The 26,079-nt window shown below is 40.1% G+C and overlaps 1 protein-coding gene across 1 annotated transcript; it reads right to left on the bottom strand.

Moving 5' to 3' along the window:
* Positions 1-25,825, bottom strand: bbox1 (butyrobetaine (gamma), 2-oxoglutarate dioxygenase (gamma-butyrobetaine hydroxylase) 1). Its single transcript, XM_020608797.1, has 8 exons — positions 25,690-25,825; positions 23,088-23,483; positions 21,865-21,979; positions 5,474-5,672; positions 4,550-4,655; positions 4,268-4,464; positions 3,087-3,253; positions 1-1,847 (listed from the first exon to the last, which is right to left on the bottom strand). Exons 2-8 carry the CDS (start codon positions 23,469-23,471, stop codon positions 1,672-1,674), a joined length of 1,344 nt encoding a protein of 447 aa, XP_020464453.1. The 5' UTR covers positions 23,472-23,483; positions 25,690-25,825; the 3' UTR covers positions 1-1,671.
* Between the last annotated feature and the right edge of the window lie 254 nt (positions 25,826-26,079).

The following is a 26,079-nucleotide window of genomic DNA, read 5'->3' on the forward strand; positions in this document are numbered from 1 at the left end:
AAAGCTAATCTAGAGGTACCCAAGATTAAACTTTAAATGGATGGAAATATGGAAATGAGCATGCCATGGACACTTTAAACTAAGTGGCTCTTTGGCTACAGCAAAAGATTGGAAGCTTGTAGATAAACTGCCGATTCTTTTTTTTTCTTTTGGCAAAAAGCAGTGAACAAGCAAGACATATCTAGCACCTGCAGAATAAATATCAGACTGGCCTCACTGAAACATAACATAACTTGTGTGTTTTAAACATTAGTTTACAGTACCTATTGTTTTATTACAAAAAGGCCTTTTATCACTGGCCTGTGGAAGCCATGCAGACAGTTTTGGATCTTGGTTGCCCAAGATACCATTCTCTGAAAACTCTGCCCACATCCCACTGTAATAAAAGAAATCTAATGCATACTGCTGAAAACATTTAAGTGCTGTTACTATAGCTTTAGGGAATTCTGAATTTAGACTGCAACTCTACATAATTAAAGGAGAGCCCAGGACATCTCATCCTTTATGTAGGTGCAAGATTAAACAGTGGAGGTACAGGGGGGAGAAACTAAAGCAGCTGGTAAGACATTTTGTACACTGATCAGTCACAACATTTAGACCCACTGGCAGGTGAAGTGAACAATATTATCTCATTATCAAGAGGTGGGACATGCTGTATAAGGGATATGTTAACTGATGTGCTGAAAGCAGGAAAAATGGGCAAACCAAAGGACCTGAGCAACTCTGACAAGGGCCAAACTACGTAGGCTAGACTGGCGTTTTCCCATCAGCACAGGTCAGCCCTGTTGAGCTAAACTTCAGCTAAAGTTGTCCATTCTGAATTTTCACAACTTTTTAGCCAAACAAGAATGTACTGTAAATACAGTCAGTGCCTCCCTCCCAAAATGGCACCCCCGTCCCAACATTCAGCACAGCGTGATGTAGCTTCATATTCTCTATAGAGAAAACCTAACAAATCCCACCTGAGCAAACACTTGGCAACAGAGAACATGTTGAGAGGTTTTGTAGAGCCCACGCCTCAGTGGGTCAGAGCCGGTTTTGGCCGAATGAGGAGGCCCCACACAATATTAGGCAGATAGCTTTAATGTTGTGGCTGATCGGTGTATGATGTAAACTTGGTTTAAGTATTATGATGCAATTTACATGGTCTCATTCACTGCTCACTTTATATATTGGCAATTTACTATAGAGTGAACAAACCCTCGTGAATCATGTCATCAGCCAAAATTGCAAACACTAAATATAGTAAATAGGAGATTCTGGAGAAAGTCAGAACATCTTGTACCAAACAATTTACCAGAGAACTGGGAATGTCAGTCAGTTTAGAAAATATTTAAGTTACACTATCATAGTAATGTGGAACACCACAGATGATGCATAAAACTTCGTAGTTACATTTAAGTTTATAAAAATGTATTTGTCACTAGTCACTATGACTAATCAGTTCAAAAGCACCTTTACATTTCAGTACAAGGTGTTTCTTAATCTTTGCATTGCAGCGTTGCATTTTACACGTTCGAAATGTTTCTGTTAACATTTAAGCCTTGCAGATTTTATCCAGTCAAAACGAAAGCATCCTAACTCACCGTTTCATTCACCGTTCATTTAGCTTGTAGTTTTTAGGCGCCTGAAATTGTTTAGATTTTCTGCAAAGGCTGTAAACCTGCCCATTTAGGTTTGGCAGTGTTTCTGATGCTCCTGGACCAACCTCCTGAGTATCCGGAGTCGAGACATGACTTCATCCCAGTCTAGGTAGGCTCCCTCCAGGTGTCGCAACTTGTCTGGCCTGCTAATGTAATTCCTTCGTCCATGTAGCAGTCGCCAGTTATCAAAGGTCACTATGTCGCCTGAAAAAAAAACATCGTCAAAGATCAGACAAAGTGTGTGTGTGTATAAATATTCATTAATTTTGTCATTTGTTCCACCTCCTTCATAGAGAGGTCAGAGATCAAGGTCTGCTGCAGAACAGCTGCTAAGGATCAAAGGCCTCATTATACCTAAAATTTCCTTTCAGCCATCAGAGAGAAGGTGAAACTTGTCTAGAGTCTTAACCACTTGATAGCTAAACGATACTGTGCTGAAAGAATTGAGCCAAAGCTGCACATCCTGGGCAAACACTTCTCAGGTTCAGGTGGAGATAACATAAGCTAGGTTTCCACCCAAATGTAGCCCAAACTTTGACTGAAGTCAAAATATTAGGGCTTCAGTAGTAATAATGTGTATTGTGTGCCAACTGTATATACAGTATTAATAATAATAATAAATTTAAAAAATAATTATATTATTTATTTAAATCTAATCCAAATCCATTATAAACTGATGAGCTTCCTAGCTGCTGTAGCAGTGGTTTTTACTGCATGGCACTACTGAAACCATAAAAACGGACTGAAAAGCCTCCTGCAGCATAATTCACTGTCTCTACCTTTAGTTTATAGATGTATGATATCTCATAACAGCCCACCACCCCATACACACACACACACACACACACACACAAGATGAACTGTTATCTACTGTTATAATGACTTCTGAATTCAGTGCTTTTCAAATCCTGCAGATCCTCCGTAAAAACTCTTTCCTTGAGACATGGTTGGCTGACACAAACAGGTTTGTGTGATGCATACTGAACGCTTTATGCAACCTTAAGGACACATCAGGATGGATGCGTTCCAACATGGAGGCGTGAACTGTGGGTGCTGCTGTCAAAATGCTGTCTCCCTACTAATGGCACCGTCCTGTTAAAATTTAATGTCCCTAACATCCCATACAATGTCTTTACTTCATCTTCAGACTGGGAGTTACTTAGAAAGTATAATTTGCTCTACAGTGACAGAGGTTCTGATGTCATGGCGATCTTGATGATGACAATAAAGATGTTTATCACTGTCTCAGTATATCAGCCAATGTGGATCCTTCTGAAAGCCTCACTGACATTTTACTGAATTTTTTCTCGTCCTTTCTTTCTGTATTATTTTCATTTTTGTATCCCCTGAATCAAAATTATGGACACAGAGAGCCATCTGAGACTGTAACCATGAGTAGTGGTTTGACATTTTCTTGTTATGGTATGAGAGGTGTGCCCTGACCTGGCTCCATTGTGTAGGTCACCATGTTCTCTGGTCGGTTCATGAGGTCCACAAAGGCCTTCAGGGCTCTGTAGAAGGGCTGAACCTGATGTAGCGGGAGGTCCAACACTGAATCTCTGGTGGCGTTGTTGTAGTTTATCCTCACAACTCTGCCCTCGGCATCAACACTGCTCAGAGAGAAGGGTGAAGGGCAAAGTTCAATGTCAAATTACCATGAATCATTTAGTTTTAACAGTTGAAAACAATTCACTGATTGCTGATATGATCAACAAAAAATTATTGCTGACAATGATTAACCATTTAAGTCACATATCAAGCAAAGATGTTAAAACTAGTACCACTATAACTAATGAATATTTCTTTTATTATCAATTCATTTGGTATAATCTGGATTTAGTAGACACAATTTCAGAAAATATGAAAACTGATCCTGAAAGTCTTCAAATGTCTTTGGTCTCATTTACACTCTAAAATGTTCTGTTTAAATGTGCAAATATTCACATTTGAGAAGCCCAAACCAGAGTTTTACATGTTTATTTGAGAAATGACTTAACTGCTTCACTTATATTTTCCGTTCCATTGTGATGATTTTTGTTTTTTTTATACACAACTGTAAATTCATTATCTTTGACTATTACACAAAGCAATGCAAAGACATCACACTGTCTCTGGGAATATTTAATAAGCATTTTCACTATTTATTATCAGTAAATGTATCTATTATAAAAATAACAGTTGGTTCTAGTCCTTTTACCCTGAAAGGCATCATATAGTTATCCGACACATTGTTTAAAAAACAATCTCATTCCTTCCTCTTCCTACTAATTTTGTCAGGTTTTATGATGCTTAAGTTATAGTACATGGCCAAAAGTATGTGGATGGATGAACATTAGACCCAAAACGGGTTGCTTTCCAACACAATGCGTCCTATACAGCTGTAACACTCTGCTGTGTGGAGGCCATAGAGAATTTATTTGGATATAATTCTGAACAGCAGGTGGCAGTGTCCCACTTCAAATCACACACACTCACTCACAAGTAAAACTTATCCTGCATCTTTTCTTTTAAATGCTTGTCATTTAAATTTATTACAAACATAACATTTTTTGTCTCATATAAAGATGTGAATGTGTATTTATGCATGGGAATAAAACAAGATCAAACCGCCCATCTCTACTTACTCAATGATGCGCTTCTTGGACTGCAGCATGAAGTCACAGTAGTCTGTCCCCGTGTCGGTAAAATCCACGTGGAGCGAGGTGAGTGTGTGAAAGGCCTCTGGATCTTCTCTCTGCAGCTGCTTGGCCATGTGGAAGCCATCCACCACCTCGCTCATGCCTCCTTCCATAGCCTGGTTGATGCAGTGCAGAAACTGCACCTACAACACCAACACACAGTGGTACCATGTCTGATTAGTGCAGTATAATCCTATGAATACACCATACAAGTCAAATTTTACTCACCCCAGGTGCGAAGTGTAACGCAGGGTAGTCTGTATGGAGACTGAGCCTTCCTGAAGTGTAGGCTACATTGTTTGCCATGTGTTTGTCCTGGACCTGCCATGTGTGCCTGAGGACAAAGATAACATCCATTAATAAATTGCATGTTAATTATTTAACTTTGGCTTTAGATGATCAGCAGTGACAATTAGGCTGTGTAGAGGAAAGGATAAGATGAGATGAACTTCGCAGGGATCCCTTAGGAAAAACTGGGCAGCTTCATAGCAATGCTTCCACTGTAGTAGATACTTCATTGAGATTCAGGAGGAGCCAAGCACTAATGAGGTAAAGTTATCTTCCCTGTTCTGTTTGCATGCTGTGTTTAGACACCTAACTCGTAAAACAGTCTAGTTTCTCTGATGGCAGACTTTCAGCTTTAGTCTGCAGTCTCTTTACTTCCAGCAGTATGAGCTCATCTGCTGGCAGTGGAAAAGCTTTATGCTCCAAACCTCTGCTCTAGCTGAGTGCACCAGCTAATTCATCTGGCTTAAAAGAGCTGGAATGGTTTTAGGTTGTTTCTCCATCTCTGTCCTCAAGTAATCAGCAGTGCAATAAGTCAGAGTGAACCCTGGCATGATAAAAGGGCCAACAGACACTCTCTAAGCTTCTCCACGGAACCAAAATGAATCATGGCTACAGATAACTGACTAGTGGACACAGTTTCCCAAAGATTAATGTTGTATAGGCTTTGTGATTCGCTGGAAAAGGGATGTAAACAAAAGATCTTTTGTATTTCATTTTCACTAATAACACTCCCCAGGCAACTGCAACTAAAATATGATCAGTGGAAATTTCACCAGCTCAAGATTTAGTGGGGAGTCAGATTGTTAAACAGTGGCTTGGCTGAGGATGACTGGAGCAAAATGAGTGAATGTCACAGAGTCTTACCCGTAGAATGTCAGCCTGAGATAGCCAATCCTCTCAGCGAGTCTGGCCACTTGGCCCTGCTCTGCCGGAGCCCCCTTCAGGTAGACGATGCCAACACGACGCAGGGCCAAGAGCCAAGCCAGCGCCGCTTTATCGTCATGGAGGACCTCCTGGTAGTTGGCTGTGGGAAGACGCAGTTTAGAGTCCCAGTAATAACGCTCTGAAACGAGAACAAGGACATGGAAGAAATGGCCTTTCACTGTCGCAGAGATTTACATACCTATAACTGTTTCCTTTTGGTGTTTGCTTGTCTGACAAGAACTAAGCCTCATCGGCAATGTGCCAACATGAAGATTTTCCACCCAACAGTGTGTCCTGTAGCTGCTCTGTTAAACAAACACAATGTTGCACAGCAAGAATAGAAGCAACTTTATCAGACATTCAGTTTTTCTTCTTAACACTGTCTTCTATGAACCTGTGTTAGCTTGTTGATGAGTAAGAATCTGCATGGTCTTCTTTTTAATGCACATTTACTCCATGCAACACGAATAAATCTTGATGCCTCTCACTAAGAAGGTTATTGGCAAGTTTCTACAGAGGCAGAAAGGATAGCTGCAGATGAACATCATTAAGAATTCACTGATGTGAGCTTGAATTAATGAACATACTTAACACTAAATACACCCGTGTCAACATTAGCTTGTCTGGTTCAACTGATAAAAACTGATAAGCCCTATCCAGGTGTGCACCAAGGATGAGCTATAGAGCAAGCCGATTCCATCATAATTCCAACAAGTCCTCCGTCCAATGTGACCCATATGTCCATTTGTCCCTTCCCTCTCATACGACCCATACAGCAGGACCATCTCAGAATTGCAAGAACTCCGCCAACAATAAAGACAACACAAGTCACACCAGCGAGGCTTTACAGACATACGCTGTCATGGAAACAGCCATAAACATATCATTACAACTATGAAACCACTATTTCTTTAGATTTAGTAGCAAAGACAACCTGGTAAAAAAGTCATGTTACACCATAGAAGTGAACACTGCTCACCTGGGGGAAAGTCCTGTGTTTTCTATACCAGCCATCCACCCCTACTTCCCTGCTCAGAATGCAGACGTTGTGGCTCTATATAGTATGTCTCCTAATATATTACTTTCCTTGTGTCCTAATCACCACGGTCACTAGAGTTCGCCAAACTACAATACATAACCACTGGTCGTAAAATCCTGCTGGCAAAGAGAGGGGGGGGGGGGGGGTTTGTTTTTTTACAGGAGTACAATCTCCATAATTTCCATCAACACGCAGTCCTAACCTTAGGACACATTTTTCCCCATATAGTAAGAAAGGTGCTATTTTTCCAGTCCAAAATTATTTAAAAATATATTAGAAGTTGCTAACTGTATAAAAGAGTGTTTTATTACAAAAGAAAACATTAATCTAATTCTATAATTGGTCTCCTGCTTATTTGAACCCATTTCATCTCTAGCCTAGATGTTGCAGCTTGCCACTGCGTGCGAAAATCTGCACACTTCAAGATAAATAGCTCGCTGAGACAAATCAGTATGTGCCTGTCAGACAGAAATAAGTGGAAAAAAATATCCTCCCAGTCCTCTCCACCCAGCTGGCTCCACTCCTTTTTCCATGGAGTCTCTCTTCACTGACTTCCACAGAAACAGCTGCTAAGTACATTTGCGTGAGGAGGAGGAGGGTTTAACTGAGGGGGCCGTGTACCTGTCTGATGTTTGTGGCTCTCCCTCATGCCTCTTTTCAGTACCCACCGACTTCAAAAAGACTTTCCAAATGGCTGCATCGGAAAAAGATTACAAGGCTGAAGCTCGGGGGCAATGGATGCACAGGCAGGCTTATCGAACTTCAGATGATGGTAAATTCTGCATAAACTGTCTAAAAGAAAATGAGACTGTTTGTTCTGAAACCCATAAAGATTTACAACAAACAGACTTTAACTAGCGTGGAGTTCCTCCAGGCAGGAAGGCACAAAGGACAGCAAGATGCACATTAGTCACACACACAATGATTATCATGACTTGCAGACCCCTCCCACAGCTGGTGTCATCAGTTTCTTACACACAGTTCCAAGGGTCAAATGGGGCAGAGGTCAAACTTGAATGTTACAATTACTCTTGTGAAACTGGCCCCGGATGTCTTGTACTGGCATGGCTGGTTTTCAGCTCTGTGGTTTGGGATGTCAGCTGTGACAAAGAACTCTACAGCGCCGGTCACAGTGCACATATACATCAGCTGTGCAGTCCTGGCAGCAGTTCAGCTTGAATCTCGTTAACTTATCACACTTGCTGGGAGTTCACGCTGTGGCGGCTGGGTCAAACACAAGAAAATGAGAAATGTGCATGAACATCTGCCTTCTTTGTGTAATCGGCTCCTTACATCTGCTTGTTTTTAACTGGACTCACTCATCTTAGATGTGAAGGATTTTGAGGAAGTTCTTTTGCAGTGTCTGCTCACACTGGCCACAGAATAAAAACAAAAAAGGGCACTGTCACCTGAACTGCTGTGGACACAAACCTGCTCAAATGTAAAACAAATAAAACAAAGGGCCAGTGGTAGAAAGCACAATGATTCAAGTGGTGTACTAAAGTACAGTTTGAGGCACTATAAATCAATATTTTTATAATCACAATGAGTTAAAAGACTGCATATAATGTGAAGGGGGTGTCTTGTGAACCCACAGAGACTCAACAGTTCTTCTTATCACATTTTCACTTCCTTTGGCTCATTGTTCTGGTTTTATGGCCAGCAATTTTACCGATTCTCATCACTCCCACCACTCTCACAGCAGTTTCATTTGCAGCAGGAAGTCATGTTCAGCAATAAAGCTATAAAAACAAGCAACAGACAAAGATAGTGACTAGCTGGTGAACACAGTAGTAATTAGCAACCAAAGAGCCAGCCAGATATTTTTCCCAGGAGCTGCAGAGACCAAAAACAGCTAGAAGAGAGTGAATATTAAACTTCCATCAGGTGAACAGAAACACGACTCCAAATGAATAACAACACTGCTTCAGAACCACTTACTGAACACATAAGCAAATGTTTTTAATTGTATCATATTTTTAGGATGTCAATATTGTTTTTACTGGCCCCAAGTAACCAACAAATAATTGTCATTGCAGGTTTTGGAGTCATGTTTGTGTCCACCTTACAAAGACAAGTCCAATATTCACCCTGTTGTGAGATCTGTTTCGCTGTCCATTAATTACTGAGGGAAACATGTATTTTTATAGCTGCTAAATGCACCCCTATGTTTACCAGCTAGTGACTAACTTTGCCTGTCTCTAGGATAGTCTGCACTAAGTTTTTAAAAATCTTTTACTGAAAACTGCTTCATTCTGAGGCCTGAAAATGGCACAGCAGAAAGCAGCAAGGGTGAACCATAATGGTTCTGATCTGGGCTGGAAAACCAAAACAGTTAGCTGAAAGATGCTATAAAGCTCTGTAGAGCTGAGATGAACTGTAGAGCCAGGTGATTATTGCCTGTGGCACATACAAGTAGTCATTTGAGCCATTGTTAATAAAAACCTTGATTAGAACTGCTTCGGGTAAAGAATTTGAGTACTTCTCCCATCAGTGCAGAGCACTATGAGTGACTTTCAAAAGAGTAGATTATCCTTGTGGCAGAGAAAAGCTGACCAATCATAGATGAAAAGAGATGGTCTGTGACAGGCAATAAAGAGAGACAAAGAAGGCAATGGATTGGAAACACTGTAGAGAACAACTCAAAAACGGAGAAAGTGAAAGTAAGGTGAACAATGTTGATGACTGGTGCCATGTTGGCTCGTCCTGCAACAGTAAACTCGAAACTGTAGGTCCAGATCGAGCTGGGGCCACAGTGTTCTGGTCTTATACGTAGGTGTGCAATACTCAACAAAGTAATTCACCACAGGAAATTTCAGTCCCCCCCCCTCCCCTCCCTGAAAAAGCTTGTGTATCCACAAAGCTAATGAGAAATCAACCTCACTCTCTCTCTCGCATAGTTTCCAGCTGTGGTTAATAGAGATAATGTGTTTTTTAAGTATTTGTGAGGGAACATCAGACTGAGAGGTTTTTGCTGTGTGCTCATTTGTGTTAAATCACTGGGGTTTTCACAGGAAGGACTGTGCTGGCATGTGCTTGAAGGGACACCTCTGACAGTCTGACAAGATAGTACACTATCTGTGCCTAATCCCCTCCCGTTTCCCCCTCGGTCGCGGTCTGCTACAGTGGCTTTTCCAGATGAGGAAACCTGAAGCCGCGGCTCCTGTGGCTGTCAGGCAGCTCATGGCAGTTTGTCTCTTCCCCTCACTGTGCTTCGTCTAAGCTTGGAGGGCTGCATCGCTCTCCTCTACAGCTGGGAGTGCCTTCAAAGCTCTGCTGGAATCACTGCATTTATCCAGAGAGCTTTTGACTTGGTTTAGTTTTATCACAGAGCCTATCAGCTCGCAATGGGCCATCTGTGGAATTCAGAGTGGAGGACGCAGAGCCAGAAGGGCACAACCCTTGTTGTTGTTGTTTGCACCAAAATCATAAATAAGACTTATGCCTCATTTCAGCTGTAATTTGATCCTATTCTTGAATACTTCAATGGTGTTTCAGTATCAATAAAGCCAGTGGAGGAATGTACAATAAATAAAACAAGTACTGATTTGGGGTACTTGTTCTCTCCTGCCTGACTGTTTCTATATTATGCTATTTTACACTTCTACACCACTTCAATTCACATGGAAATATTGTACTTTTTACTGTGCTATATTTTACATTTGCAGTTATTTTACTAGGTATTTGATTATGTTTGTTACTTAATGAAGGTTCTACATACAAAGCATATAATCTTATTTAAAAACAATGCATGTTCATATCTTACAATAGCCAAAAGTTGCTATAGATTAAAAATCAGCACCTCAGACTGTAACAGTAAAATGCCATTTTCACATTAATGCATTAGTAATATGTCAATATTATACAGCCTATAATGCTGCAACCCCTATAGGCACATTGTTCTGCATTATGATTACTTTTACTTTTGATACTTTAAAATCAATTTTGCCAACAATATTTGTGCAACAGTACTGTTATAATGCAGTATTGCTACTTTAACCTAAGTATCCTCCACTGAATAAAGCCTCTTTTGACACCTTCTCATTATTCACAGTAAATCATTTAGTTTTTCATCTCTGCTAATGCATGTATAAGTACATACAGATTGCCAACAGTTGTTTAAAGATCCCCTCCAGAGCCCTTTTAAGGCATACAAAAATACACTGCAATGAAAAATATATAACCCAGCAGAGGTTCTCTTCATATAAGTTTAATATACTTCTGAAAAGGCCCCGAAAACATGTCTGATCTTTGTCCTTCATTCCAAACTCCAAGATTCATGAATATTCAGATATAAATGAGCCCAGGCATCATGCACTGCCCGCCACCGCTGCTTTATTTTCTCAGTTGATCCAAACCGTAATTTAGTAACAGGGAATTGGGAGACTGGGTTATTAGCAACAGGCTAACCATTAGCACTCAGGCTGCAACTAGGGGATCAAACATAGCACACCAACAATGGCACGTCTCATTTAAGCTGAAGTTAAATAAATAAACAGTGGAAAGAAGCACCAGGGTCAAGTTTACATGCAAAAACTGTGGCACTCTGGCATATTTGCTGTCAACAGATAAACAGCCTTCGCTCCCACTCCTGGTCCCTGAAAAATAAGTTCTGAAACCAGAGCTTGCAGGGTTCACCCCGCATTTCCTGAAATCTGCAGATATTTGCATGGTGACCCATGATTGACTTTCAGATTTGTGGTGTCATAAATTCTGTTTGCCTGTCCACATTTGAAACTTTCAGGGGAGCAAACATCTACCTTCTTCAGTAGAGGAATGTGAAAACAGCCTGTTAGTGATAAACTACGTATGCACATACACCAGTCAATACAGTGGAGGGCAGATATTTATGGGGTAAAAAATAAGAAAAAGGTCTTTAAATCAGGTTTCCTCTCCAGCACAGCTTGTAAACAGCCACAAGTGCAAAACCTGCTAAATGATTAATGATTCGTGCTTTTGACTTCAGAAGACCTGTTCACTTTTTTTTTTTTTTTTTACAGATGTACTGTATTGTGATTTAATTTTAAATTGATTATTTTAGCCTATCAATTGAGTGTAGCCTCAACAATCCACAATTAAAAAGTGAAAACATATTTTTAGATTTGTTCTCAAAATCAAAACTGAAATCTCTCATTTACAAAAAGTGTTCAGACCCTTTGCTGTGGTCAGGGCTGTGTGGTCAGGTTCATCCTGTTTGCTTTCGCTTTCCTTGAGATGTGTCCAGAAAATGACTGGAGTACACTTGTGGGAAACTGAATTCAGTGGATATGGTTTAAAAAGGTACACGTCTGTGTATAAAAGCTCCTACAATTCACACTGCCAAAAACAAAGCCATGAAGTTCAAGAAACTCTTTGTAGGCATGCAGTAAATCGAGGCAAGGGAATAAAATAATTCTAAAGCTTTGATTGTTTCCCGGATTACAGTGGCCTCAACAATTGTGAAGTGGAGGAAGTTTGAAACCACCAGGACTCTTCACAGAGTTGGTCATCCAGCCAAACTGATGAGGTGACCAAGACCCCCACAGTCACTCTGACAGAGCTTCAGAATTCCTCTGTCAAGACAGAAGAAGCTGCCAGAGGGACAATCATCTCAGCAGCAGTCCATCAATCAGGCCTTTATGTGTACATGGCTAGATGAAAAGGCACTAAGTAAAAGGACATTTGACAGCCTGCTTGGAGTTTGCCAATCAAAATATAAGGGACTCAGAGCAAGAGGAAAAAGATTCTCTGGTCAGATGACCTGTTTCAGAATCCACCCAACCTGAGACTGGGGCGATGGTTCACCTTTCAGCATGACAATACCTGAAGCAGAGAGCCAAGACAACACCAGTATGGCTTCAGAACAAGTCTCTGACTTTCCTTGAGTGACCCAGTCAAAGCCAAGGCTTAAACCCCATAGAACATCTAAGGAAAAACCTAAAGACAGCAATTCATAGTCACTTCCCATCCAATCTGACAGATCTTGAGAGGATCTGCCAAGAACTGCTACCCTTGAAAGCATGAAGTAATAACTGCTGCCATAGCATCTTTCACAAAAAATTTGATTTTTAATACATTTGCAGAAATGTATAGAATAAATAAGTTCTGAAGTTACTCTAGCACCCATTACATTACCATACTGCCATTATGCTGTAAGTTTAGTGTTAATTTGTTAACACAACTCGCCAAACTAAATTAGACAGGCAACCTATTTAGACCAACTATGTACTATATGTTACTTGTTTTAAAGAGGGAATAGCACCACATTTGGTAACTTATTGTTACTTATATCAGTACTGAGAAATGTAAAATGATTTGAGACTTTCTTATTTCTACTGGGAGACTTGCCAATGGAGTGAATTAACTAAAAAAAAGCTGGCACTACTTTGCTTGTAAAGAAGAAAATGCTGAAGCAGTCACTGCAGGCCTTCATGAAGGTTTTAGATTGTGAGAGGTTTCAAATTAATCCTCTTCTTACTAGACCAGTGACTCCAGACATTTGAACAGTAAAAAAGGAACTATGTTCCCAGTTCTATTCCAGTCAAGAATTAACATGTACTGTATACTTGTGTTTTTACCATGTACATAATGTGTGCTGTGTTGCAAGAAACTCACTCCACTCTCCACTAATTTGACAAAAACACCTTTATTTATGAAACAGACCTGGATGACAGGGTAGCCACACTCTGCATTCCCAGTTTGGTGGAAACAGAGTGAGCAGTGTTTTTCTCACTGGAGAGCTGCAGACTCTCCGTACACTAATACTTGTTTCCTGTGGTTTCCGTTAATTTGTATAGTGGCTGCTGTAACTACTTAATTTCCCTGTGGGGAATAATAAAGAAATCTATCATTCTATCTAAACACAACTCTTTCTTCATCAGCAAATTTAGGTATCTATTTTACTAAGCCTTGCAGTAGTTTGTCCAATTCTGCTCTTTTGCCAACTTAAACGTGATGCAGGAGGTCTGGCTTACCAAAGCCAGTCATTATAAGTTTTCCATGCAGTTTGATGTAAAACTGTTGAAATTTCCAAAGCGATGATAAAGTCAAGGGATTTAACTCAAATATACTATACTGTGAAAAAGTATGTACATGTATGAGATCATGAGTTTGGAAAGCCTGTTCTGTTAAAGCTATACTGTAAATGCTGAGTGAAGTGATGGTCAGGTTTGGAAGAACATACTGTACAAGTTTTTCCATTGATGGACCTTCAGAGCTATGTTTCCAGCAGCCATTTCTCACAACTGATGAATGATGGCATACAAGGCTAAATTCAGACCAGACGGCAAAGGGGAACCATCAGCCAAATGGAACTGACAAATCAGCTGCTACTTGGCTGAGTTACAGAAACAGTCAGTAGACTTAATGGAGAAAAGTCCAAACTCAAGTAGGTCTGTTTAGGAAAGCCTCAGACCAATCAGTCAGGATGTTTATGATAACTGTCCTAATTCAAATGGAATACTAATCAACTTACACTGTTGGCATTTGAAACAGGAAACTAGCTCAATCATTAAACAATACACACACAAAAAATTGAAAATAAAAATCACATTGCCACAAGCCACACTATTGCCAAGAGAAAGCTGGTCAAATTGCTCAAACGTCATCTCTTTAGCACCTCTTCTGGCATGTGCACATCACTATGTTTTGCAAATGACTGCACATCCACAAATGGTAAAGCACATATCCTTGGACAAAAACAAGCGACAGGAGTAAAAATGGGTACAATGCTTGCTCTCCCTCAGGTCCCAGTAACACTCAGGTAGGAGAATTCTGGATTAACTTTAACTGATTCACGATAGCACTTGTCAAGCCTGCTAGACATGGGTCATATATTGTACCAAAAGGGATTACCAAGTATCCCAGAGTACCGCTTCTTAGGTCTCAACAGTGGAAATGCAGCTAAAAACCATACATGCATTAAGTACAAGGTAGAAAATATTACCACACACTTTGTTTGTATCTGAACTGTGTATATATATTTGAGAAATTTTTAGTTTTCCTAATGCACATTCCTTTTCTTGTCCTCTCAGTCCTATCTTGTATACTTGTTTACTCGTTGCCTTACAGAACAACACTGTACATATACACTGAGAGTCATTGTACCAGAGTAAAATTCCTCATGTGTCCAACACATCTGGCCAATAAAGCTGATTCTGATTCTGACTGTAATGGCGAGACATGAAGATGCTGACATTTATCCAATCAGGGCACTCGCCACCTCCCCCTCATCTTCCTGGAACTTGATTTTAGTACTACCTCCAGAGGGGTGCAGAAATTTAGCTCCCAGAACGCACCTCAAAAGGGGGTGGAGCACACAGTTTCATGTGCTCACATTTTAGCCACAACGAATAACTAGGGATGGGATTTTTGGCAGGCCAGAGGAAAAAATAATAGGAACAGCTGTTAAGAAACATCTCGTAACACATTATGTGTCATCACCTTTTTCTTACAATCACACTTGAGATTATATGCCTACAATAAATTTCACAAAATTGGTCCAGTATACTTCAGTGTGTTCTAAGATTTTACATACTTGCATTATATTTTGCCACTTTGCGTGTATTAATTAGATAGCCTCATGTTTTAGCTTTTATTTAGAAATGTCCATATTTGAGGGGCAATACAAGTGGCCATTAATAGTGGCGTTGTGACTACAGGACTGAAAAACAGAGAGCGAGACTAAACCCGCACCTCTTCCCCAAATGAGTTGATGCATGTTACTTGGGAGTTGCCCTGAATTTCCCTCAAGTTTGGAATATAGGCTATTTTTCTGTTTCACCTCAAATCACGACAAACAACAACAAATTATGGCATGCTGAGGACCGCAAAAGATACAACATGTGTGCCCTCCAAAATATGGGAAAAAGAAGGCTCCACTTACTGAATGAATTGGATGAGACTTTGAAAAGGTACAGGCCTATTCTCACATAATCAGTCCAGAATAAAGACTTCAGAGTATCATTAGGTAATTGGTTAGAAAACAGCCATTGTGTGGCGTGTATATGGCATTATTCATTCTGTAGAAACTCTGATGAAGGCCATATGCTGAAAACAGTTGGCTGAATAAAGTGTACACTGTTCCAGTAAGTCCTCAAAGTCATCTCTCAAGTCGGTACTTCACTCATCAAGGCCTCCTTGTACTAGATTTTCTCTCCAGTTCTGTTGTTGTACTCCTTATTCAATATGTGTAATCTTACATAATTACATGGTACTTAATGTTGATCAAGTGCGCAGATCTGGAGCAAAAACCTGCAGCATGGCCTTGAGAGATACTACCTGAACAGAAACCAAGCCACAAAGCAAACACCCATTGCACCCCAACTGATAACGCCACACTGCTGTAAATGCAAACTATGTCACACTGTATGGTTCAGTCAAAGGTAGATGTGCAAAATGTAGTAACCTTAGCTACGTAAAAAACTTTGGAGAGGAGGTCCTGGGACTAAATTTCACCACCCCTCAGGAGGTAGTATTAAAACAATTTAGAGTACGCAAGATGGGAGGGGGTGGGTGTTCACAGGGCTGTCAACTGTAATTGGTTAAATGTCAGCGTCCTCATGTCTCAACGATTTGGCATGACGTGGACGATGTGTGTGAACATACACTCGGAAGATTTCAGCGAGTAGACTGACAATGCACTCTGTTACTGGCAGATTTTGTTACACGTGTGATTAACAGGCACTGTGGTCCTACTTGATGCCCTCCACTCAACTGTGTGTTATTAAAAAAAAAAAAAAAAAACCAAACATCTAAAATTACTATTAATAAAAGTACCCCATAAATTGTCTGACAAAAAAAAGCAAAATTACTTAGGTGAACACCTAAAACCTTAGATACAACCTGGTACAACACAGTATAAGAAAAATACAATAAACTTTACTAAGACAAAGCATGAGTTTAATCAGAAACAGAGTTCAAACTGTTATATTTACTTGCTTTAATATAAATGTTAACGGTCAGCGTTTTAATTCTGCTTTTGTTCTGCTACTAAAATATAAAATTAGTAATTAAGTGAATCAATGAGAGGACAAAAACAATTTACAAATGGTTATAATAAATGCAAAAATCTCTGAGCTCTGGCACATGGTCAAACTACCATTCAACCACTGTTGATGTGTAAAACCACAACCACTCATGTTGTCGCCACAAACTTAGATCTGCAGAGCAGAAAAGATGGCCAACCAGTGGGTACTTCTATTTGTACCACTCAGTGCAGTTTTTCTCAGTTTTCCCAGAAAATGACTCAACCTGTTACATAAATGACATGCCGTCATGCCTTGTTGAGGGCGAGAAATTCAAACTGTTTGCTCAATTAGAGCACGGTTTTAAAGGCATCCTAGAAAGATGACTGACTACATTTGCAAAATACCAAATCAGGCAGTGGATAAATATTTAAAAAAATCTATGAGCCATGTTTTTGGGCATATTTTTACACTTTGAAATATCCATTTAACCTGTTTCACATCAGGCTTTTAAATACCAGTGACATGAAATTAGTTGTGATTCCCGCCCCGACTAAATAAACATGACAAGCACAAAATGGCAGGCCTAACATGATGATATGGTTCAAATTTAAAAAGCATCTGTCAGGCATTTGGGCAAATCACAAACTGACACATTTTACAGGGAAAGGAAGAGTAACTACAGATAAGGATGTTGAGTGACATAAGGTCCATCAGGTGGTGTGAAAAAGTGTGCATGTCAGCAAAAAATAGCACATGTAAACTACAAAAAACACATTCATGAAGAAGATGTATATATTTGTACTGATGAAGACAGAGTTGAAGGTGTTTGATAAAAACACATACATGTTGTCACATGTATGTCAAGTGGCTGTTGGCTACTTTAATATTTGACTAAGTCACAAAGATCGTGGAAGTTAATTGCACTGCAATTCGATGTTGGGTCATTTCACTCAGAACCTCAAATAACCTGTGGCTTCATTTTGAGGAAAACTCAGGGGGATCATAAAAGTCATTAGGAATCATCCTCTGAGGACTATGTCTGTACAAAATTTGTGCCAATTCATGTTATTGTTATGTTGAGATATTTCACTGGATATATAAACATTTTGACCTGCTGGCCGGATGGTATTTATCCTGCATGTCTGAATCTAATTTCATGGCTTTCCATCCATTAGTTGGCAAGGATTGTAGTAAAAACCACAAATGTCAACCTCATCCCGGTGCTAGAGAAAAAGTCAGAGGATCGGCTAAGTCTGTGAGATTTATTCTCTGGGTACCACGAATGTCTATACAAACTTTCGAGGCAATCTATCCAATAGCCTTTGGGACATTTGAGTCTGCACTGAAGCAGTGGACTGACTGAACACACACTGCAGTCCCTTGAGCTACGCTGCTACCTTGGCTAAAAGGTGTTTTGAGAATAAAATTTCTAGCAATATTAATCAAAGACAGCACAAAGCTGAGGTACTCAAATGGTTTCCAATAAAAAATATGTAAAAAGACAACGAAGCTACCAAATGTGTTGCAAACACATGCAAAGGTGGTAACATAAAAAAAGGCTAACCATAAAAGTTGGTCAAAAACCAAAAGATAGTGTCCAGACAATAACAACTGTATATTGGGGTATGAAAGAGTTAGTAAAAATGTCTGCAAGAACTTCTCGTGCTCACACACCAGGCAGTTCCTGGTTACACATACCTCAGGTTCAGGGATTTCTTTGTTCCCACGGAAAGTTGGTTAGAACATGGTGAGCTTTTCACTAAATCAGTTTTCCATACGGCTGAGGCAGGAAGGTCTCTGAATGAAACTTCCACATTTCTACATGCAGACATTCTGCACTTCTGTTCACTTTGTCTGGAGTAAATGTGCAAAAACAATAAAGTAGAGATGCTGAAAAATCACATATGCATCCAATACATACAGCAAGAAAAAAAAAACACCTGGCTGAGGAACTGAATGAACTGTTGATGATGTGTGAAAATTAATTTAAAAGTAATATTTACTGTCTGAGAATGATGGAAAACAGCTTTTTTGGCCACTAATTAACAGCATCCTAAAGTTGACCTAAACATCTGTACCCTTGAATATTACTAGTTCCATGTTTTGCTCCAGTAACAGCTGAACTACATACTGCGGTTTCACTTGCACAACTCCATAGAAACGGTATAAGCAGAAGAAAAAAACATTACTTTAAACATAAAAACACGAGGTATAGTACAGGCTGAATATTATCCCCAAAACTCCAATTATCATACTGACCTCACAGTGTCCTGAGTGTGCTAAACATCAGTGTTGAGAACACTTTAACAGACAGATTTGGGCCTGTAAAATCTAGGATGACTGCATAAAAAAAGGAAACAGAAATCCAAACTGTGGACTATGCTTAAGTGAAGTAACGTCATGGAGAAATAAAAAACCGGGGGCGAACGCTGCTCATCATCCATCTTTTGAGAATGCAGACCTTTCCAGCATTGTTCGGAGCAAAGAATTTCAAGCTGGCGCTCAGGAGGACATAATTAAACCCAGAGAGACTGTATGTGTGTGCACAACACATCATCCTGTATCATGTTTTGGTGTATGAGCTTAGCGGTGCCTTCCAGGACTGCTTCTGGCTCTGAGCTAATGTGGCTGAAAAAGATCTACACTACATAATGACGGTCTGTAAATTGCTATGAGGGGGATCTGTTTAAATTTACATGGAAACATACACATGTAACATTAATCAGCCTGGAACAGCGCAGGAACCACTCAGCCCTGTGGGTCCTACAGGACCATGTCTGTGTACACAAAACGACTACAGTTCATCTGCCCCTCCACTGAAGTGCTGCTACCTTGTGCCACAGCTGAACTTTCTCCTCTGCTCTCTGGCAGACTGGGCCATTGTAAATGTACTGTAAAATGAGTTCTCTTTCCAGTCGTTAGAAAAGTCTCCTTCCTTAACAACCTGGTTTTGGTGCTGAGAAAAAAAAATGTGTGGAGAAGAGTTTAAATCAGGGCCATCTTTTTTCCCGCAAAGAGAGTCAGCAGTCTAAGTACACTCATTTTCACTTACAATAACAGCTACACACACGTCAGAGAGCTGCTGTTTAATTACATAATGGACATGAACAAGAATTTTACCTGCAACCACTCATCTCCCGTCACTGCCACATGCCAAATGTTTACCCATTATATTTCAAACCAGAATATATGTATTTTTTAAGTTGCTTAAGCTTTTTTACAATTAAATGCTCAACACAACTAATTCAGGCAATTTCCACCAGATCCAGCTGCGTTGCATTCCGTCTGTGACCCGGTTCTGATCCGTCCTCTGTCGGGCTTCATCCCCAACCAGGTGCAGCTGCAGAGTAGCTTGGTGTGGTGCTGATTTTATGTGTACCGGTAGATTATATTTTTTGGTTTTCGAGCTTCTACAGTATAACCAGGCTTTGTAAATTGTTTTTATCTGTTTTAATTATTTTAATGTGCTCATTTCCTACTTGTGCTGTAGCCTACAAACAAAAACTACAGTTAAAGGTTAAATTTAACAGTTACAGTTAAGTCGAAACATGGATCAAAGATTTGTGGCAATGTTTTAGTTGTTAACAATACATTCATCCTCACAGGCTAATCATTTCATAGCTTGTGATTCACATAGATACCTTGCGGGGAAAGTGTTGTTTGACTGGTGGGTCAGCTTTGTCAGATGTGTCCCACATGTGGCATCTGTCAAAAATAGACTCAGTATCTCAGTATCTTTGGCGAAGCGGACCAGAGAGCCGCATTTGGGACGGATCGGAGGACAGAGATGATCGGATGGAACACAGCTGGACGCAGTGGGAACACAACCATTGACTAGACTGGCAGCGATCAGCTCCAGCGATCGTGTCGCAGATGGAAGGCAACGCAGCTGGTTCTGGTGGAAATTAGGGGTTACAGGTAAGGCTTACTTTTGTCAGCAGAATCTATGTGTATGCACTGCATTTGTAAAACTACCATAGCATATCAGTTAAGAGATAGGATGCACAAAGAAAAGACACAAAACAATCCAGAAAAAAAGCACAAACTACACTTTGTCATTTTACATTAATGTCAAGATGAAATTCATTTTAGCTGAGCATCTGTAACACTGCTAAAGCAAAAAATATTGAACTTATAACAACTTCAAAACAGATATTAAATGTTAGGCAGATAGGCACACAGTCCCTTTCCAATGTGGTTACATTTGGTGAAAATATGAAAATTAGATCATCTTTTAGCTTCCAGTTGATTATAGGCAGTGTGTTACTATATTGATGTTTTTGATAAAAACTAAATCTCACAGACTGTTTCATTAAATTTCTGCACTGAAAAATAAATTGTGAGATCTGTCAGGTTCTTGAGAATCTAAATAGGTAGGTTAAATGTGACACAGCTCTTTTGTGACTTTGGACCATAACAGGAGTATATACTTGGGGACTTTGATGATAATGGCAAAGGTGCGTATAAAATCTAAAATATGACATTCATAACGGCAAGTGATCACAGTATGAAAGGTGTTATCCATGACAAGCTTCATCGGGCCTCGTAGTTCACTATTTAGACTATGTACTGTTCAAGCAGTTAACACTGGTGGTTTGGCAGGCAAACAAATTGCTGTTCTCAGTTAAAACTTTGAGAATGTAGTAAATCGTGACAGTGTTTGTTCATTCTATTAGTTCAGTTCACTTTTTAGCACAGCAAGAAGTAACAGAAAACTTGCCAAAGATCAGTTTATAATATCCATATCAATTTTACAGTTTTTCAAATGCGTTAGGTTGGAATCTGTGGTTTTCAACCGATGCAGCTGTAAATCTCACTCCTGTATTGATTTTCGGATTCATATTGGTTTATCTGTAATATAAATACCAGTCAGAATAACACGGCACCATTCAACAGCACCACAAGCTACATCTTCCAAAATGGCTGCACAGTTAATCAACACCTCTCCAACAGAACCAGAAACAGTACCAGTTACCAACAGTAACAGAAAATCAACCTTACATCCTATAAAATAGGACTTACTTCAGGTCTGTTGTATTAGACTTCATTCATTTTATCAAGATGTACCTAATAAATGGGCAACTAAATGTATTTCTGTAGACCACTTACATCTCATACAGGACTTCTCCATAAGAGGAGGCAGTCAAGCTCAGCCATGAACATGTACAGCCACAAATAGCTGAGCCATGCTGGTAAGGTGTGAATGTTTTTTTCTTTGCCCCAGATAGCAAGGTAATGCTGCTCACCTTGAGGATGTGGCAGAGGTGTGCTAGTCACAAACAACAGTAAGAGCCTGTTGCCTGCAGCTCTTTTTAAAATTTTTATGAAAAGTACAAAGTACTCACTGTTGAGGAAAAGCTCTTCTCGCACTGCTTGTCTGGCAGCAGGTGAGAAGCAGCGTTTCTTCAGCCAGTCTGCATCAAACACACTGGTGTGCTGGTTGGGCCACACAATGGACACCTGTGGAGAGACACAGTGACCCAGCTGACCAAAGTTGTTTTTCCACCTCTTAATATTTTGCTGTGATAAGCCATCAACTGAACGCGCTCTGTCTCTCTCTCAAGTAAAAAAGGAAGTGACAATCTTCTTTATTAGCTGGCAATGACATGGTCAGAATTTTACTGGCTATTCTGTTTTTTAAATAATATCATTTTGATTTTCAGGATTTTTCTTATTCATAGGAGGAAGACTGGTCTGCCACTTCAAGGTTAAGCTTTTAATGTGCTCTTGGTTGAAAAAACTGAGACAAAAACATTTTTAAAAAATCATGTTTTTTTCCTTTTCAAATGAAGATTTTTTTATGTTGACCATCTGCATTTTTTAATACATTAGGGGGCTTTAGGTCAATGCCACCTTCTAATCAACATTTTATTTTTCATATACCGAGAGGAAAGTGTGAAACCACTGCTGTGGTACTTAAAATACAGATTTTTAGGCTATCTAACACATCTCAGAAGGCTAGCTTGGCAGCACTGTCATGTCAAACCAGTCTATTTATATCTCGGTAACATCTCAGGGGCAGAATCCTCTAAAGGACGCAGCTCACAACGGTGGTTCCTCTGGAGGACTTAAAGGTCAGACAGAAGGTGCACTGCCAAAATTAGACTGGCTGACTTCACAGAATCTCAAAATTTATCACCAGGCAGCTGCCTTCACATAGTCAGCAAAGCATATACTGTATCCTGGGATGGGTTTCATGATACCCAAGTAGACTACAAGTTCCATTAACACATGATGATTTAAAAAATGCCCGGTAATATTTTAACAGCTGCCAGATTTTAGTTTTTTAACAAATGCCAAGATTAGCCCCGTTTTCCAACCTATCCACTCATTAAAAAGTGAAAATAGCAGTGAAAGTGTCCATTAATTCCACCCCATGGAATTGTAAAACTGTGTGGTGGAAGTTAACGCTGACCTAGTATGTACCTGTAGCCTCTGTAAATTGTTTTAGACATTAGCATATCCAGTTTGGGTAATAAATATTCATTTTGCTCTCCTAATGCAGAACAGCCATGCTCTGTGTACAAACCAGATAGTACAAACCATGTCAGATAGTGGCAGCACCTACCTTGTTGTCACTGGTGACCTCCACAACATCAACTCCTGTGTGGATATCAACATCAGACATCAACAATTTCCGGGCCTGAGCCGAATGCAGGGTACACATGGGACACTGGCAGTTGTCTCTCAGCCAGGTAAAGGGATACAGGCTGTGGCGTCCATCCTCCCACTCCACTTCCATCAGCCTCTCCTCATCCAGAGCCCGGACGTGTCTCACAGAGTGGCGAGCCACAGGGACGGAGGCTGACCCCAGTGTATGCTGCCCACAAAACTGCACTGAAGTCAGACAAGAAGGGAGTAGCCCTGGTTTACGACAAGCCCTCAGAGCCTGACAGGCCATGGAAGAAGTGCTCCTCTTCAGGGCGAAGCACGCAAATGTACTCATCCACATGTCTGAAAGGCTCTATAATTAATGAGAAAAGGAAGCAATAAAGTGAATAAGACAGAAAATCATGCACGTCTGTCTTTCATTTGATGTGCTTAAAATCTACGGCTAGATTTTAAAAGAAAGAAAGAAACAAAGAAACAAAAGAATTTATCGAATTACCAACATCAGGAGTTTGATCAATTTCAAATATTTTTTGACAAATAAATTGTCTGAATCCAGAATGACACTGAGTATACAGTCATGGTAAAAAGAAAGTCCACCCTCCTTCAATTCTTTGTTTTTAGTCATTGGGGCCTGAAAAACAATTCTGTGGTCCTCAGCACCTGTAAACAAATAAATAACCTCAGGCGACAAAAAACAAAATAGATTTCAATCTGTAGTCACTGTTAGCCAAAAGTAAACCAACATTCAGAAACCAGGTGGGAAAACAAAAGCACATCCTTCCTACTTCCACAATCATTAAGAGAGTAATCAGCAGCCAAGTGCTACTAATCAAATGCACAGGATTAGCCGATCACTAAGATGTGAGTATTATTATTAAAGCAGAACTTTCAGCAGTAAGGACATTAAATGCTAATGTTCATGACATCACAATTATATAAAGACTGAACAAGTATGGCTTTCAGAAAAAGGTGTCTAGGAAAATGCCTCTCCTCTCCAAAAAGAATACAGCAGCAAGACTCAGGCTTGCAACACTGTGTCTGAACAAACCACAAATGTTCTGGAACAATATCCTTTGGACAGATGTGACCAAAGTGGAGGTGTCTGGTCATCCTGCACAGTGCCGTGTTTGGCAAAAACCATAAACACCTCATGCAAATCACCAAGCATGGTGGTGGAGGGGTGATGATTTGGCCTTGTTTTGATGCCACAGGACCTGGAAAACTTGCAGTCATTGAGACAACAAAGACTCCACTTTATACTAGAATATTCTTGAGACAAATGTGAGGCCATCTCTCCAGCAGCTTGGCCAATACTGGGTCATGGAACAGGGCAATGATGTCAAGCACACCAGCAAATTGACATCTGAATGGCTACAAAGAAAAAAAAAAATCAAGGTACTGGAATGGCCAAGTCAAAGTCCAGACCTCAACCTCACTGAGATGCTGTGAATAAATGATTGCCTTCAATCATCAACGAACTGAAGAAATGTTGTAGACATAGCCAACAGTTCTCCAAAACGATGCGAGAGACTGATTAACTCCTACAGAAAATGTTTACTTCACGTCATTGTTGCTAAGGGTGGTTCTACATGTTAATGAACTATAGGGTGTACTTTTTTTTTAACCACAGCTGTATCATGAGCCAATGGTAAAAAGATAGTATAATTCGCTGATTATACTATAAACTATGACTCCAAAGTGATGTCATTGTTTTGTTCAACCTGTCCAAAACATTCATGATTTAGGAAAACAGCTTGAAGCACAATCTGGTATCTCTTTGTTATAAAGGCTAAACACTCTGCACACCTCATAGGGTGCTGTGCAAAAAGTGATACAACATCTTTGTCAAGCAAATGCCTTGTCACAACCTCCTGCACAACGCCATCATGGCAGCTCTCAAGAAACATTAAGCTAAGCAGCCTGTGTACAGTTTGTTTTGATGCTGCCCATATGTTCCTGCACAGCACATGCTCCAGAAACTGCTGAACAAAACCGACAATTAAGATAAAGCTGTCAGAAGAAGTGCATATTCTACTGAACATGTATACAGAGCACTTAAGGAAAAGGCTTTTTGTTTATTTATTGTTTACTGTGGATGAGTTCACAATTGGACATGAATTGTATGTGAATGCCTTCAACATCGAAGTTGAAACTCTGATGCGGTCGTGTAATTTTGGCTAAGTGCATCTGGGGTTTTGCTAATCGCTTGTCAACCTGCCCAGTGTGACATCACCATCAGCGGGTGCACAGACAAACTACAGTAGAAAGATTACAACTACACCGCGTTGCTTTGCGTAGTGTTGTGTTACTTAGGTCCAAGACAGCTTATCTGCGAAGCGAGTTTATCCGGTAGTCTTTTGCTTTTAATAAGGAGCTAACCCGACATGTTGCTGGCTAGCTACTTAACCAACACAACCCCAGCTCTAGCAAGGAACATCCTCATTTCCGTGAATCCCGGTCCACCTTCTCTCGTACCTGGGACCTTGCTTTAAAAGTTACTTATTAAACTTTTATCAAAAGTTGTCAAAATAACGGGGTTTGCCAGTACCAAACGTTACCTGTAATATTCTGACGACAGTTCCTCTTCAACACAGACGTCGCCTCCGTCAGCTCAAATGCCGGTGTTGTCTCGCGGCTGTCAGTGAGTCTGAGAACGGGGAAGTAGGTGAAAGGTTGAGGGTGACGCTGGATGACATAATGGCTGCAAGTGTGTTTACAGTGCTGGTTTCCAGCCCCGATTGATAATAGAGTTATGAGCCAACAGGATGCGTCAACAACTGTGATAAAACTATACAATAGTAGTAAAAAAAAAAACAGCACAGTAGCCCAACACTACAGATTAGGAAATCTAGGAAGCAGGAGCATTTCTCCTTGTTAATTGCTGTGTTGAAACAATTGAGGGGACAGTGGCTGCTTGGAGTCAACAAACAAGTGTATCTTGGGTCCCT

This window comes from Monopterus albus, unplaced genomic scaffold (assembly GCF_001952655.1).
Source record: "Monopterus albus unplaced genomic scaffold, M_albus_1.0 scaffold95.1, whole genome shotgun sequence".
Lineage (NCBI taxonomy): Eukaryota > Metazoa > Chordata > Actinopteri > Synbranchiformes > Synbranchidae > Monopterus > Monopterus albus.

Bases quoted from the DNA above. Each gene is read 5' to 3' on its own strand.
- bbox1 (XM_020608797.1), bottom strand. From the start codon at position 23,471: ATGTGGATGAGTACATTTGCGTGCTTCGCCCTGAAGAGGAGCACTTCT. The intron at 4,465-4,549 runs GTGAGTAAAATT...TTGGTGTTGTAG, and splicing joins CGTTACACTTCGCACCTGGG to GTGCAGTTTCTGCACTGCAT. The intron at 3,254-4,267 runs GTAAGTAGAGAT...CTCTCTGAGCAG, and splicing joins TCCAAGAAGCGCATCATTGA to TGTTGATGCCGAGGGCAGAG.